This window comes from Podarcis gaigeae, assembly GCF_964106915.1.
Source record: "Podarcis gaigeae genome assembly, chromosome: 2".
Taxonomy (NCBI): Eukaryota; Metazoa; Chordata; class Lepidosauria; order Squamata; family Lacertidae; genus Podarcis; species Podarcis gaigeae.
In genome coordinates, this window is record NC_139679.1 from 96,600,738 (window position 1) to 96,616,397 (window position 15,660).

Sequence of the window (15,660 nt, forward strand, 5' to 3'; positions counted from 1 at the left end):
TTTTCCCTTAATTTTTTGTACACGATAAGGATCCAGCGATCTACCAGGATCAGCCAGGGATCTACCGGCAGATCGCAATCTACTGGTTGGACATCCCTGATCCAGACTATTGGAATGCATCAATAAATAATTTAGGCAACCTATTCTGGAGAAAATATTCCAGCCTATTTAATGGATATGGAGAGGCATTTTTTGTATGTTTTTTTAAAAAAAACTTTGTTTTATCTTTGGCTTTGTTTTTGATCTGCGGCACATGCTCCACAACTGGTAGAGTAAGTTAGTGTTCTATACAGGAGACACTTCTACAGAAAAGCTGCAATTAAGACAATGTGCTTTACTCCACTTATGACCATGGTGTCACTTCTGCGGCACAATTCTGAACACAAATTGCACTTCTTTCACAGCTTTCCCCACACCCTCATTATTTTGCACAGATTCTTTCCCAGTCTCTCCAACACATACGTATTGTTGCAGCAGAATCTAGAAAACTTCTGGCAAAGTCACGACTGCCATTTATCGTGGCCTCTCCAGTATCACCATTCCCCGCCCCGTTTTAAACGCACCAACATTTGAGACTAGTCAAATATCGTTGGATGAACTTTAAGGCTAGGCAATTTAGGGACAGGTGTTTGAGCATGGGTTTATTAAGGCAAACCCCTCCTAGAATGGCCAAACTCTTCCTTGGATGAGATCCAGTTAATCAAAGATTTGGCCAAGCAAGAGCTAAGAACTCTGAGATCATTAGGTTTTGCTAAAATTTAAACAATCCCATGACACGGGTTCCTGGCTCCTGGTCGGAGGGTAAGCTCTTATATGCCTTTAGCCGATTTATGACGGGAGAGGGTCAGTAGTTGTTGCAGTGCTGCAGGGACAGAAGATAGCTTATTTCCCCTGTCACAAAGCTGCTATAAGCAGAGGACACCCCCCCCCCTTTTAACTCCACGAACTGGCAACCAATCTGTGACAGAGAACTATTTGTTGCTTAAAAGGCAGGCATGACCAAAATTCACTCCCATCTTTACATATGATAGCTATGGGCTGGTGATAGGGTTGCCACTCAAAGAGCTCCAAAATAAGGGCTATGTTGTGAGAAAATAACATATTATGTCTGTCAGAAAACACATAGTACTTATTATACTGGAGGGATGGAGGAGGGGAGAGAAACAAACTGTGCTTTTTATTGACTGGCAACTAACACTATTATTTCAAAACGAAGGAACCGTTCCTTGAAACAAGCAGCAAGGAGCAAGGACATGGGCTGAAGCTGTAATTTGATGCCGCGGTTCTTCGAAGAAAACATCTCTGGTTGCAGAATGCCAACGTTCTGGGACCTTTTCACTCTCTATAGTACATATGAGCCAGCTTGTTCTCTTGAGATACATCCTGGGAATGACCGGTGCTGTCTACAACTCATCCCAGGTGGTGTTTGTTGATAAGGCTCCAGTTCCAGGTTTTGCAGTGAGGAAGTTAGTTAATAACTTCATGATGTTCTTTGTATGCTTGGGCAGGCATCACATGTAAAACCGCTGCTGCTGCTAAGTGCTTGCTATGCCTAATGAGAAGCTGGAGCATCTGCCTGCTAGCAAGGTACAGAATTTGCAGGTTTGTCACAATAGTTTTTAAAAGGGACGCGGGTGGCGCTGTGGGTTAAAGCACAGAGCCTAGGATTTGCCAATCAGAAGGTTGGCGGTTCAAATCCCCGTGACGGGGTGAGCTCTCATTGCTCGGTCCCTGCTCCTGTCAACCTAGCAGTTCGAAAGCACGTCAAAGTGCAAGTAGATAAATAGGTACCGCTCTGGCGGGAAGGTAAACGGCGTTTCCGTGCGCTGCTCTGGTTCGCCACATGCTGGCCACATGACCCGGAATCTGTACGCTGGCTCCCTCAGCCAATAAAGCGAGATGAGCGTCACAACCCCAGAGTCGGCACCTTTACCCAATAGTTTTAGGTTAAACTTAAGGTTGTGGGGAAGAGCTGTAGCTCAGTGGTGGAGCATCTGTTTTCTATCCCCCCCCTTTTTTTAAAAGAAGGCCCGCAGAAGACCAAAGCTGGGCAAGGCAAGTCCACGTAAGTGTAGCAAGCAGCAACAGAACTGGCCAGATTAAAAGACTGCTGTTTCGCCTTTACTCATCTTTCTTTTGCCTTGATGTGTACACATGGGGCTAAGAAGCCATCTCAGCTGGATTAAAGAGAGGAAGAAGACAGAAACCTCTGCTCCAACTGGAAGCTTCCAAATACATACTCCAAGCACACCATACAACATTTTTCTAGGTGTCAAATATTCGCCGCACATCAATCCCAGAGACAGCAGGGGTCATGCCAATCTTGCTGGAGTGCAAGGCCTCAGAAGCACGGCAGCGCTCTGTTCAACAACAGAGTGTTTCAGATCACAGTAGGTTTTAGATCAGTGCTGGAGGAAAGAACAGCCTGGGTTACATGCTCTCTGGCCTAGGCCCTGCCACTTAGCCTTCAGTCTTGGCTCCGGTTCCTGTGATGTGTGGTCCCAGATCTTTACATCAGACGAGCACTGTTACAGACTAGCTATTGTTACAACTATTTCGCCCTAAGGGACCAGGGCAGGTTTCCACAATTTATAATGCAGTTTCGAAACTTGCAATTAAAAATTCAATCACGCACAAAAAACACAGGGTGACTCCCGAAAATACAGTGCGATCATGCCTTACACACATTTAACTCACGCAATTTCAACAGCGGTTGAGGGCCGCTGACTGAAAAAACTGCAAATTAAATGCAAGCAAGGCGGAGAGATTAAAAGCTCTTTTTGCTGCAGAAAAACTCAGCATGAAAAAAGGAGCTTTTAAGCTGTCCACCTTGCTTGGGAAACAAGGCCCTCTCAACATGCCAAGTCTGGGATGTTCCCACAAGATCTCAGATGGTCCTGTAAGATCTTGCAAGAGCATCCCCGGGGACCTAACACCAGCTCCAGAATCCCCTGGGTCTGAGTTTTTTTGAGTTTGCACATATATGGAACCCTTGCAAGTGTAAGATGCAATCGTAGTGTATACTTCTTGTGTGTCAAATGCTAGGGTAAGGAGGTGCTTCTGGGGGTGAATGGAACCAAGAGTGCTCCCTTCTGTCGACCTTAGCACCCAAGGGGGTTTTATGGGAAGGAGGTGGTCTTTTGGCTACTTGCTTGTCAGCCTCTGCGACCCAGCCCTGCTACAGCTGAAAGCACCTCAATCTTGCCTGCTGTCTGCTTCTCTGCATGCACCAGTAAATAGCAGGTGAGTGTTAGGGCCATGATGTTAAAAACCTGAACACTGAACACAAATAAGCATTAACTGGGAAGGAAGCACTGGTCACTCGCAGCAGGGGGTTTGTCCTCCTGTGGAGCAAAACCCTCACCTGCTAGGGCCTTAAGAAGGGGGGCTTTTTAAGTGCTCCCCAACATAAAACAAAACAAAACATCACTGAGACTGGCACCTTGCTGGGCTTTTGGAAAGATGGTGGAAGAGGAGGAGCTGTCTGACAGGTCTACAAGCAAACGGACCGTTTCAATTTGTGCGTGAGGGAGGTCTCAACATTTCTAAGGCCAATGCAGTTTCTTGGGTTCAGCTACCTCAGGCTGCAGTTCTCAGCACATCTACTCAGAAGAATGTCCCACTGACTTTGATGTGGCTTACTCCTAGGAAAGTGGGGCTAGGGTTGTGGCCTTCGCCCAAGTGCCTTACCGGGAGAAAGAGCCGCTGGGCTGCACATGGCTTGAATAATTTTTTCCATTCCTGAGCATTTCCCACTGAAAAGGCGATTGGGTAGACATTATATTCAAACTTCTTTGTGTACGAAGGGGGCCATTCCTGTAGCTGAAAAGCACAAGGAGGAAAGTGAGGGGGATTAGAATTCCTGAGAGGCTGTTTTGTGGGAAATGCTATTGCTCTACAAAGTCAAACAAATTAAAACAAAGCTCTTACTCAGGCAGAGCTTTATTGAGGGCTCACTACTAGAAAAGAGTTTATCCGCTCATTAACTTGTGGCTGTCAGAGCATTTCCAAGTGAATCTGCAAGCTTATAATCAAAGATCTAGATTTGGTTGGTGTTTCTTTAAAAAGAAAGAAAGAAAGAAAGAAAGAAAGAAAGAAAGAAAGAAAGAAAGAAAGAAAATATAGCAGGGGACTCACTTTCCTCTCAAATTCAGGTTTCAGGGAATCCTCAGCAAAGATGTGAAATTTGAGTTTCCTGTAGCTAAAGAGAACTGCTGATTTCAGCATGACCAGAGTTTCTTCCAGCCGGTCGCCACATGCTACAACCGCAAGATGCATCCACTGCGGAGATGAGAGCGGGGCTGCAGAATGCTTCTGGTCCTTTGGTCTCCTAAAAATATATACATTTTAAAAATGCACTTGAGTGAGACAAAAATAATCATCTTTGGAGGTTTTACATTAAATAAGCACAATACTGCAAATATAAAAAGAACCAGAGAACTGTAGAGCTGGAAGGGACCCAGAGGGTCATCCATTTCAACGCCTGCAAGGCAGGAATCTCAACTGAAGTATCCATGACAGAGGGCCATCCAACCTCTGCTTAAAAACTTCCAAGGAAGGAGAGTCCACCACTTTCCAAGGGAGCTGTGATCTTGGACTGGATTCGAAGAGCATGCCAGGGTAATTTTAATCATGTGACCTAATCAGTTTTAAGGTGCTAAAATCTTTCCTTTCTTATCTTCCATCATCACAAGTGTTTCCTTATGTACAGCTTGGTTTTAGTTTCAGGTTCAAATAGCAAATTCAGAAATGTAACTCTGGCTGTCAAGTAAGAGTCTGGGTGGCTTCAAATGTTACAGGAAGCGTCGCCGGTGCCAAATGCCGAATGGACTCTCACATCTGGTCAGCAGCCCTTTCTGATTGCAGAGATACGCTTGCAAACATGCAGGCACAAGTTTTCAGGAGATTTTGGAGTGAACTTGCGGAGCTCTTTGCTGAGTGACTCCTGCAACCATGAGAGGAGGAGGACGTAATACAAAAACACTGGAACCTTTCTTTTTTTAAAAAAAAATGTATCTTTTTATTAAAGATTTCTTGGTTTACAAAAGTGTCTGCAGTGCCTTTTTTCAAGTTACATTTTCTACAGATCAGTTTCATTTGTTGAGACATGAGTGTTACATTAGTAAGAAAAGGGGGGGGGAGAGGTGGAGGGGTCCATGGTGGATGGGGGTGGGGTCGGGTGGCAATGTTTCTTTGGTGGTGAGAGAGGCTGGGGTTGGCCTAGGGCATGGGTTGGCAAACTAAGGCCAGCGGGCCAGATCAGGCCCAATTACCTTCTGGATCTGGCCTACGGACGGTCTGGGAATTGCCGTGTGAATCTCCAGCGCACACATTCTTTCCCTCTCCCTCACACGGCGGCGCCTGCGCCTCCTCCCTCCCTCCTCCTGGCTTCTCCCTGCCCTGCCTAAAGGAGGAAGGGGGGTGGGCTTTGTTGAGCTGCCGTTGGCTGAGTGCAATTTTAAGCAGCCCCTCTCCAGAGCCAGCCCTTTCGCACCGCTCATCATCCCTTCACCGCCACCAGCCCCTGCCGCTTGCAAGACACAGGTAATCAGCCACCGGGGCTCATGGTGCTCTTGCATTCCCCCCCCCCCCATACAGTATGGCCCCCCACAAGGTCTGAGGGACACTGGACCGGCCCCCCTGCTGAAAAAGTTTGCTGACCCCTGGCTTAGGGTGTGGTTGTTTGTTTGTGATTGGCTGTGGTGTACTCTGTTTTCATGTGTGAGTGGGGTGGGTGGGTGTTTTTGAATCAGTTTAGCCATATTTATTTGTATGCTGCTGGTGGATTCTTGTCTTGCTGGGCTCTGTATGTGATAAAAAGGAGCCATACCGGGGTGAAGGTGTCTTCTTCCTTTTGACCCTGTGTCAGTTTCGGTTTTTTGGTTAGTTTTTCTAATATGACTGTTTCCCATACTATTTGGTACCATTGGTCCATGCTTACCCCCACTGGAACTTTCCGACTTGCATCCTACTTATTTGATTCCCTATGCCTCAAGAGCAGTCATTTGTTCACCCCAATCCTCACTCTGCCAACAACTCAGCTCTCAAAATTACTACTTGTTCGCTCCACAGATTAGCTACCCATCGTTTATTCATGAATAACAAGATGTGACAAATGACTGAGCAGCTGAGATAAAACCATCCCTGTAATGGGGGCAACCTGTAAGTGGGCAAGAGGGGAAGAAAGAACAGATGCATTGTACAAAAAGAGAATGTGGGAACTCTTAAGAAACTATCCCTAAAACAAAGTGAATGTAAACCGAAGGCCTCAGTGTTCAGAAGAAAGGTTTCTAATATGCCCAGCGTAGCTACTTCTTCCATGGCTTTCTATCACACTTCCCTCCTCCCTCATATCCTCTCTGTTACCTCTGTGCTACTTACAAAGGCTTCATCCTGCTCCACACCACCATTTTCTGCAAAATTCAAAATTACGTGGAAATGCAAAGAGCGATCATGCTCTTTGGAACTATGTTATGCAAAACAACGTCATCCATCTGCACAATTTATTCTCAACACAGAATCATGGCTCCCTTGGTGCAAGGATATAAACAGTCCAGCAACTAGGGTACTTCATTTGTAAGCGGAATGGATCCCCCCCTTCTCCCACCCACCCCCAACGAAACTAAAATGAAGTCTGCATGCAATAGCTGCTGCTCTGTATTGCAACATAAATCTTCTCGCGCCTTAAGGGACACAAGCGTTTGGTACCTGACTGGTTCAAGAATGCAATATATTTCATTAATTGCTGAAAAGTCTACGGGCTTTTGTCTTAATTAAAGCTCAATTTCTTGCAGTGGATAAATAATGGCACACTACACTTATGCAAATAGTATTTACTTTCCAGCCAATTAGTGCAAAACCCGCTGAATTATTAAAGTGCATAATTGGCTGCTTGCATGGATTGTGCTCCTTCCCCTTTCTTGTGGCACTGCTTTTTGCCTACTTCTCCTATGCTTACTCTTAATTGCATCATTAAATCAAGCTGTACACAGAAAATGAAAGCTTTGATATAGCTCACCCCTGCGTGCCACAATCGAAGCAGGTAGAAAACCCCAGCTGTTCATTACCTTAATGTTACGATGCTAAGAGTGTTTTTGTGCCACCAATGCAGCCCTTAAGCACGGACACTAACGCTATGCATAGCCTTGAATAATCAAAGGTGGCATCCCAGCACAATGAACTCCTGGAAAATACAGTACTACTTTTTGTTTTGAGCCCTGGGAAAGAAAAACCCACACTGATCTCAATAGGCTGCATCAGGGAAGAAAGGTTTAAATCATTTACATTAATTTTTAGGACACACCTTTTTTCTGTAATTTTAAGTTACCTTAAAACATTTTTGTGTACTGCTGTGTTTTAATTGTTGTAACTCATCATAGGACCTTAGAGTATAAGGTTGGTAATAAAATGTAATAAATAATAACTATCCCCTTTCCACCTGCTGTGATTCTGAAAATTACCTGCACTCCCACGCCCACTGATGCTATTTGCTTTTTTTTTTTTTAAAGGGGCTTAACATAGTGTTTAGTTTGGTCTAGTCTGGAATAAAATAACTATGTGCATCACAGAGAAACTACCCCTGGCATCTTCCCAGAGTGGAAATGTGCTTCCTTCTGCTCCTGAAGTACTAGAAGGTGGAAAAGGGGTTTCTTGTCTTCCTGGCCACAGGTTCTTTGGGTCTGGTGCCACAGAGCTGGCATTGGAGCCAACTTTAGCCCTGAAGGCTTGCCAGGGCTGGATGTTGTAGAGCTTTGCTTCCTTTTAAACAACTAATGGAGAAAGCAGCGGGACTCTTACTAGCAGTACAGTGGTGCCTCTGGTTACGTACTTAATTCGTTCCGGAGATCCATTCTTAACCTGAAACTGTTCTTAACCTGAAGCACCATTTTAGCTAATGGGGCCTCCTGCTGCTGCCGTGCCGCCATCGTGCGATTTCTGTTCTCATCCTGAAGCAAAGTTCTTAACCTGAAGCACTATTTCTGGGTTAGCGGAGTCTGTAACCTGAAGCGTATGTAACCCAAGGTACCACTGTACATGTGAAAAGGATCTCGCTTCAGGAGTCAACAGGTGAAAAGCCTGGTGGACCACAAGATTAACATGAGTCCACAGTGTGATGCAGCAGGGGGGAAAGCCAATGCTATTCTAGGCTGCACCAACTGAAGTTTAGTGTCTAAATCAAAGAAAGTCACAGTACCACTCTATTTTGCCTTGGTGGGACCACACCTGGAATACTCTGTCCAATTCTGGGCACCACAATTTAAGGAGGATATTGGTAAGCTGGATTTTATGCAGAGCAGGGCATCCAAGATGATCAGGGGTCTGGAAACCAAGCCTTATGAGGAACGGTTGAGGGAATTGGGTATGTTTAGGCTGGAAAAAAGGAGACAGAGAGGAGATACAGCAGCCATCTTCAAATATCTCAAGGGTTGTCACATAGAAGGGGGAACAAACTTCTTTTCTCCTGTTCTGGAGGATAGAGCTCGAACCAATGGCTTCAAGTTACAAGAAAGGAGATTCCAAGTAAACATTAGGAAGAACTTTATGATGGGAAGAGCTGTTCAACAGTTGAACAGACTCCCTTGGGAGGTTGTGGACTCTCCTTCCTTGGAGGTTTTTAAGCAGAAGTTGGATGGCCATATGTCATGAATGCTTTAGCTGAGATTCCTGCAATGCTGGGGACTGGACTATTTGACCCTTGGGGTCCCTTCCATCTCTACAATTCCATGACTCTATGATTCTTTGATTCTGGCAAGAAAAAGTCAATTTACGGTGCAACAATGCACCGAAAGGCAGAAATTACAGAATACAAGGAATACTGCATAAAGTGAAACCCGACAAATGTTCCCACAGCTGCAAACAGCGCAGCTTTCCGTGAAGCACAAAGCAACCAACTCTCCACCAGGCTTGCCATTTCTCCTAAAACCGAAGAAGATGAGTTGTAAAAGATAAAGGGAAGTGGGATGGATGGGAGAGAAGCTGTAAGGAACTGAATTGTAACAGAGGGAGGGTACAGATACTGGGAGTGCTGGAGAGAAAAACCAGAGGGTGGCGGACAGGGGCAAAGAGAGGATGATCTGGAGAGATAATGGGTGAGAGAAGATAAAGACAAAGCTGTTCCACCCACAAAGCTGCCTTTGTCAGCCTCAACAAAGCCGCCTTTCTTGGCACTCCATGTTTCTTGTGTCAGGACTGAGTGGGCTGGAGGGGGATTCCCTGGAATTCACCCTCAGAGGACTTCACAGGGCAGCGCGCAAGCTCTCCACCGCCTCATTTATTTTTGCAAGGCAAGCTTTGGTGCTAAGCCAGGGAAGATCAGAAAAGGTTGCTAAAATTAGGTTCTAAGAACTGTTATGGGTTTAATTTATGCCCCCTTCCCAAACATGATTTCTGGTATAGCTAGCTTGACTGAGGTGTGGCAAAACTGAGAACAACTGAAAATGAACTTAACCAGGGGATGAGTAATCGCCCTTTTCTGTACCGGCAGATAAAACACATTTGCTGACTTTCAAAGACACTGTGAAATCAGTTCCTACCACACGTGACGATACATCGATCAGAAGCCTATCTGTTTGGCTAGCTATATGAAGCCGAAATGCAGCAGTTACAAAATACCACAACAAATAGCCACAGCTCCCAACTCTGCCGTCCACGAAAGATGTAGCACAAAGCAGCCAATGCCGCTCTGCATATCTCATAAGAAACAAAACTAAACCGCTTCACCAAATCAGAACACACACACACAAAAATACTAAGGGCTCCCCTCAGCAACTACAAAACACAGTAACAACTTTGAAATTTAACATGCACTTGCTACAGACTAGCAGTGCTTCTAACACAGTGGTGGCCAAACCTGGCCCTCCAGCTGTTTTGGGACAACAATTCCCATTATCCCTGGCCACTGGTCCTGTTAGCTAGGGATGCTGGGAGTTGGTAGTCCAAAAAGAGCTGGAGGGCCAAGTTTGGCCACCACTGCTAACACAACAAACTATTTACTGGCCACAGCACACACACACATCACAAATAGCACCTTCAAGGGCAAATACAATAGCACTTAGGGGAGTGATTTACGGCAGGAAACCAAGTATAGGCCTCTGACTGAGGGCATGGCATTGGATTAGGCCAGGCATAGGCAAACTCGGCCTTCCAGATGTTTTTCGGACTACAAGGCCTCAGAGAGGTTAGGCTGGCCTCAACTAGAGCCAGGGCCTTCTCGGCTGCGGCTCCAATCTGGTGGAACGCTCTGTCACAAGAGACTAGGGACCTGACATCTTTCCGCAGGGCCTGCAAGACAGAGTTGTTCCACCAGGCCTTTGGTCAGGGCGCAGCCTGACTCCCTCCTCTGGCAACCTGCACAGAATTTTGCTTAATCGGTTGCCATCAATTTGATTTTAATTAATTTTTATAATGAAATATTTTTAGAATGTGTGATTATTTGACTGTTTGATTATTTGATTGTTGTTAGCCGCCCTGAGCCCGGCTTCGGCTGGGGAGGGCGGGATATAAATAAATTTATTATTATTATTATTATTATTATTATTATTATTATTATTATTATTCCCATCAGCCCTGACCACTGGTCCTGTTAGCTAGGGATGATGGGAGTTGTAGTCCCAAAAACACCTGGAGGGTGAGTTTGCCCATGCCTGGATTAGGCTCCCTGGTCTGATTTGGTTTCAAAATAAAAGTGAAAAGGCTAAGCACACTTTTTTTGAAAGCACGATTAACAAAGCATGTACAGTGGTACCTCTGGATACGAACGGGATCTGTTCCGGAGCCCCATTCGCATCCTGAAGCGAACACAACCCGCGATTTGCTGCTTCCGCGCATGACATCATTTTGACCGTCTGCGCATGTGCGAGCGGCAAAACCCGGAAGTAACACGTTCCGTTACTTCCGGGTCACCGCGGAACGCAACCTGAAAAAGCTCAACCTGAAGCAATTTCAACCTGAGGTATGACTGTAGTTTGTCACCAAAACAACAAAGAGTTAAGCAGGAAGTATTGAGACTTGTCCACACCTGAGTTTATTGTGTGTTTGCAGCACTTTGCATTCCAAATTAAATTGCACTGCCCACATAATGTTACCCTCTGAGCAATACCACTCTCAATCCTTTCCCCCTCGGGTTTGATACAGAGGATAACCCTTTTGATTGGGGGAAATTGGGTGCCAAACTACTGCATTTCATGTTGCAGACTATTTGTTTCACTGTTCTGGGGCGGGTGGAGAAAAGGCTAAGCCCTGCACAAATCTGGAGGAGTCCCTAAGAAGGTTGGATAATGCTTTGCACGCCTCCTTCTGGCAACTCCTGCAGCCAGAGAGGCTGAGGCGCATCGATCTTGCGCCCTGGGGAGGTCATTTCGGTGCATTCGGTGCATAGAGGCGCAATCCATTGTCTCTTGAGACAGGCGCATACCAACAAGCTTCATTGTATTTTTTTTTCATTCACCACTGTGATTATTGCATTATTGCAGAGCAGTATAAAAATCATATTGTTTACAGATCAGCTTTACTTTGTTTAAAAAAAAAATGTATAAATGAGCTGTGCTTGCTCTATTTCTGGCCTTCTACTTTTTTGCTTGTTTGTTTGATAAATTGATGTTGTCCTCTTCTTCCATCTGGTGTTTGGGAAGCAAAGAACCAAGCAGAAACCTGCAGGTCCTAACATCTGTTACACTTTTGACTATTTTAATTAGGCTGAAGCTAAATTAAGAAGGGATATCTTCAGTTTTCTTTTCTCTGTTACCTACCACAAGCCTTTGGGGTTAACACGGGGAATAAACTAAAATGAACACCTGAGTTCATTCAGCTGCTTGCTAAATTGGCTTTGACTCAACACCTGAGAAGTAGGACAGAGGTAAGTCCTATGGCAGAGCTTTCCAAACTGTGTGCTGCGACACGTGGCTGCAGTGTGTAGGTGTGTCATGTGAACATTCCCCGTGCTCTTCCCGGGGCTGGAAAGGGGTTAGTTCACTAAGTAAAACTGAATTACTGTGTGGCAAAGGGATGCATGTCACCTACAAGTGTGTCACCAACATGAAAAGTTTAGAAAGCTCTGTCCTATGGAATAACCTTCATTCTCTGCACATCTAAGTCTTGTATCTAAGTTAAATACCTGAAGCATGAGGGAGTTGGTAATTCTCAGATGACTTTGCGGGGCTCTGCGACAGCCCATGCCAGCGACCGGATTCCTCCGCTGAGACACCCAAAGGCGCCTGCATGTCTCACCCAGCCACCCAGAGCTGCAGAGGAGTGGCCTAGGAAGAGTGTGGGTGGGCTGGCTCCTAGCCAGAGTGGGGAGGAATGTTTTCTGCGCCCCACTGGGCCTGTGCCCCTAGAGGTGGTCAACCCCTAGGTACTCCAATGGGCACTGGAGACCTGAACCGAGTTAGGTGCTCTCCTTCTGAATAGCATCCCTGTGGGATGAAGGCTATGGAAGGGGCGCTCTGGGGGAGGGTGTGAGCATCTTATTTTGTAAATACAACCCTGCTTTTTCACAAGGCAGCTTGAAACATTAAAAAAACAACAACAATACAATACACAATAAAAATGCAATAAATAAGAGGAAGCCAAAAGAAACAGGAGCAACCATCAGCCACAGCGGAATGAGAATTTAATATTTTGGTTCTGTGTTCATTTTCAGATTTCCGCTCCCCTCACCCCCTTCATATTCCCTGTGGGGAGGGGAGAGAGAAAGACAAGGGCAGGTGGTTTGGCCCTTGGTGAGATTTCTGAATAAGCGTGATTAAAACCAGGCTGCTAGTCTCCTTTGGAATGCGAGCTGACATAGCTAGCAAAGAACAGCCTTGGAAGAGAAACTCAGCAAGATTACATAAACAGGAATATTTGGTTATTGTTTTGTGCTCCTTTTATAGCATCCCATAAACAAGAGTCTACACTGGTGTATATTGGGAGAGGAAGGAGAGCAGACAAACCATAAAGTAGTGGGGGGAATAGTGGTTGGGTAAGAATTAAGTTACACAAACGAGGCTTTGAAGAGCATCTTTATTAGGCAGTATCTCCTAAGATACAAACTGGCTGCTAGCCTAATCAACAGACAGCAGTTGTGTGTTAAGCACTTCAAACAACGCTGCTTAAAGACCTGGAGGAGCACTTCCTAAGAATATCACTCTGATACTTGGCCACCAAATATGCAACAGGAAGGGCCATAAAAGCTGTTTCAGCCCCCAGGTGGACCAACCGCTGCCAGCAACTCTATGTGATTATTTTCACCTAGTGTGTGCTCTGTGGCAGGAGACCAAGCATGAGGCAATGTTTTTGTTTGCCAGGAGGGTTAGATAAACCACACTCAGTCCTTAAGCACAGCTTGGTTCCTGTCAATCTTGAACTATTCCAGATCCAGACAAAACAGTGCTTATTTGCCAAAAGGCAGCCCTAGAAACCTTTCAGCCCAGCCGTAACCATGTGTACTTGCGATTAAGGGTGACTTGATTCAAGGTGGCTTTATATAACGTTCATCTTCTTAAATCTCACTGAAGACACATACAGCACAATTCTATGTATGCTTACTTAGAAGCATGTCTCACTGTATACCCAGGTTAGGTGTACTTAGGATTGCAGTCTTTAATACCTATGCAGAACTACATGCATTTGTTCATTCTCTTCTTATTCATTCAATGGGCTCTTGAAGCACCTTTGGCCAAGGCACAGTCTGACCCTCTCCTTTGGTAATCCTCATAGAACTCCAGCCCAATGGTTGCCATTAATTTGATTTTAAATTGATTTTAGAATGAATTGATTTCAGAATGTATTTCAATTACTGGTAATTGATTGTGATTTTATGTAAACTGTGTTACTTTTGCTGCTGTTAGCCGCTCTGAGCTCGGCTTTGGCTGGGGAGGGCGGGATATAAATAAAATTTTATTATTTATTAATAAATAGCTCAATTAATGCAAGGAAATCCTAATTAAAATGGGCAATTGACTGTCATTTTTAGTAGCAACAGAATCAACAAGTTTTCAGCCAAACATGCACAAACTTACAGAACTATAAGCACCTCGTCTAGGCCACAAAAGCTCTGCTGAAGACAAATCTCTTTTGCTCCTTTTTGTATTTAAAAAACTCCCTACAAACAAGTTTGCCAGGCACATTCCTCTTGGGAAGGAGTTCCCTATGGAAGACATCAATAAAGGGATAGCCCTGATCTAGCAACCACCAAATGCGTAAGTTTTAATATCCCCAACTGCTCCCTAAAGGATTTACCATAAAACTCAGCCCAGCAAACTAAAATTAGCCTGGATGGCCAACGTTCTAAAGAACAGGTCACTGGATAAACAGCTGTGCAAACTCTGGCCATTTATCTCCAGCCTGCAGCAACTGAAACTCATCTAAACAACTGCAAAAGGGAGAAGCCATGGACGCTTCCCGGGACTGTTATACAATACAGTATGCTGCGGCGTCCAAATCGGAGCCAGATGTGAATAATTTTATAGGCAAAGTGCCACGCAAATATATTGCAGAGGGCCACCAAGTACTTGTTCCTTCCAGCACAAAGCCAATTTACTTTGTGTTCTTCGGCTACCCAGAAAAAGATGACAATAAGCCAGTGCAATGGTAGCCAAGAGAGTGAGTCACTGCTTTTGCTGCTCCTGAGCCAGCTCTAAAATGAGTTCCAGCCCACATTCAATCAAATTAGCCTCAAATTCTTCCCCACCTGCATTCCTGTTGCCGTCCCTGCTGCTTCACCGACTGCAATCAATGGAAGGGGTTCTCTAGGGGTTATCACAGCAATCATTTGATCAGGCTGGATGGCTCAGTTGGCGGAGCATGAGACTCTTCATCCCAGATGGGCGAAAGATTCCTGCATTGCAGTGGGTTGGGCTAGAGGACCCTTGTGGGCCCTCCCTACTCTATAATTCGATATTTTAGGTGTATGGCAGGTGGGTGTGGTTTGGGGAAAATGGCCCCATGGGCCAACCTGGGACATGTGCTGGGCCTAATTTGGCCTGCATGCCACAGGTTCCCTACCCATGTCAGAGCAGCTGAGGTTTCAGATCTGTTAAAACTCTTGACTTCCATTAATACACCAGCCTCCCTAGTATTATATATGCATATTTAACTGATATGAAAACTGTAAATAACTGAAAGGATATATTTCTCCGTGTCCCTCATTAGCATTATTCTCACTTTAATCAATGGATCTGTGGGCAGAATGAGCTACTGCTCCATAAAGATTTGGGCAAAAACTCTCACAGCGCAAGAAGATGGGAGAGTTGGGGGGGGGGAGATCTGCACCCCTGCTTCTTTATTCTGAAGCTTTCTCCACTGATGAACGGCGCCTGCCAACAGAGACTTCGTAAGAAGCACTTGAAATTTCTGTAAATAAATAACACCCAGATAAAATCAAACTTTGGAACAGTTTATTTGTATTCATTTATGCGGGGGGACTTGGGAGAGCAGTCCTGTACTCCAACGCCAGGGGAGGGAGATGCAGCCACGACTCCTGCACTACGTCTATCCTGCACTCATCCTGAACAGGATGAAAGAAACACCCTGACCTCAACAGAAGCATCCCCAACGTCCGCAGCAAGACTGCCAGTGCACCCAGCAATCATAGCCACTCCAAAAGGCAAAAAGGGAACACCTCCTACTCAGTCACAATCAAGCCATGCGGGCACTGTCTAGCAATCCGGAGGCATGAGA

The 15,660-nt window shown here is 45.3% G+C and overlaps 1 protein-coding gene across 2 annotated transcripts in view; it reads right to left on the reverse strand.

The window, feature by feature from the left end:
* The window catches only part of GXYLT2 (glucoside xylosyltransferase 2), a 33,440-nt gene that overhangs the window by 12,152 nt on the left and 5,628 nt on the right, over positions 1-15,660 (reverse strand). Inside the window, exons 2-3 of one of the 2 annotated variants that reach the window (XM_083724744.1) lie at positions 4,138-4,330; positions 3,691-3,822 (exon numbers count right to left, since the gene is read on the reverse strand). In XM_083724744.1, the coding sequence (XP_083580870.1) occupies positions 3,691-3,822; positions 4,138-4,330 (325 nt within the window). The remainder of the gene's footprint in view (positions 1-3,690; positions 3,823-4,137; positions 4,331-15,660) is intronic. The other variant, XM_083724745.1, reaches the window with a different exon arrangement.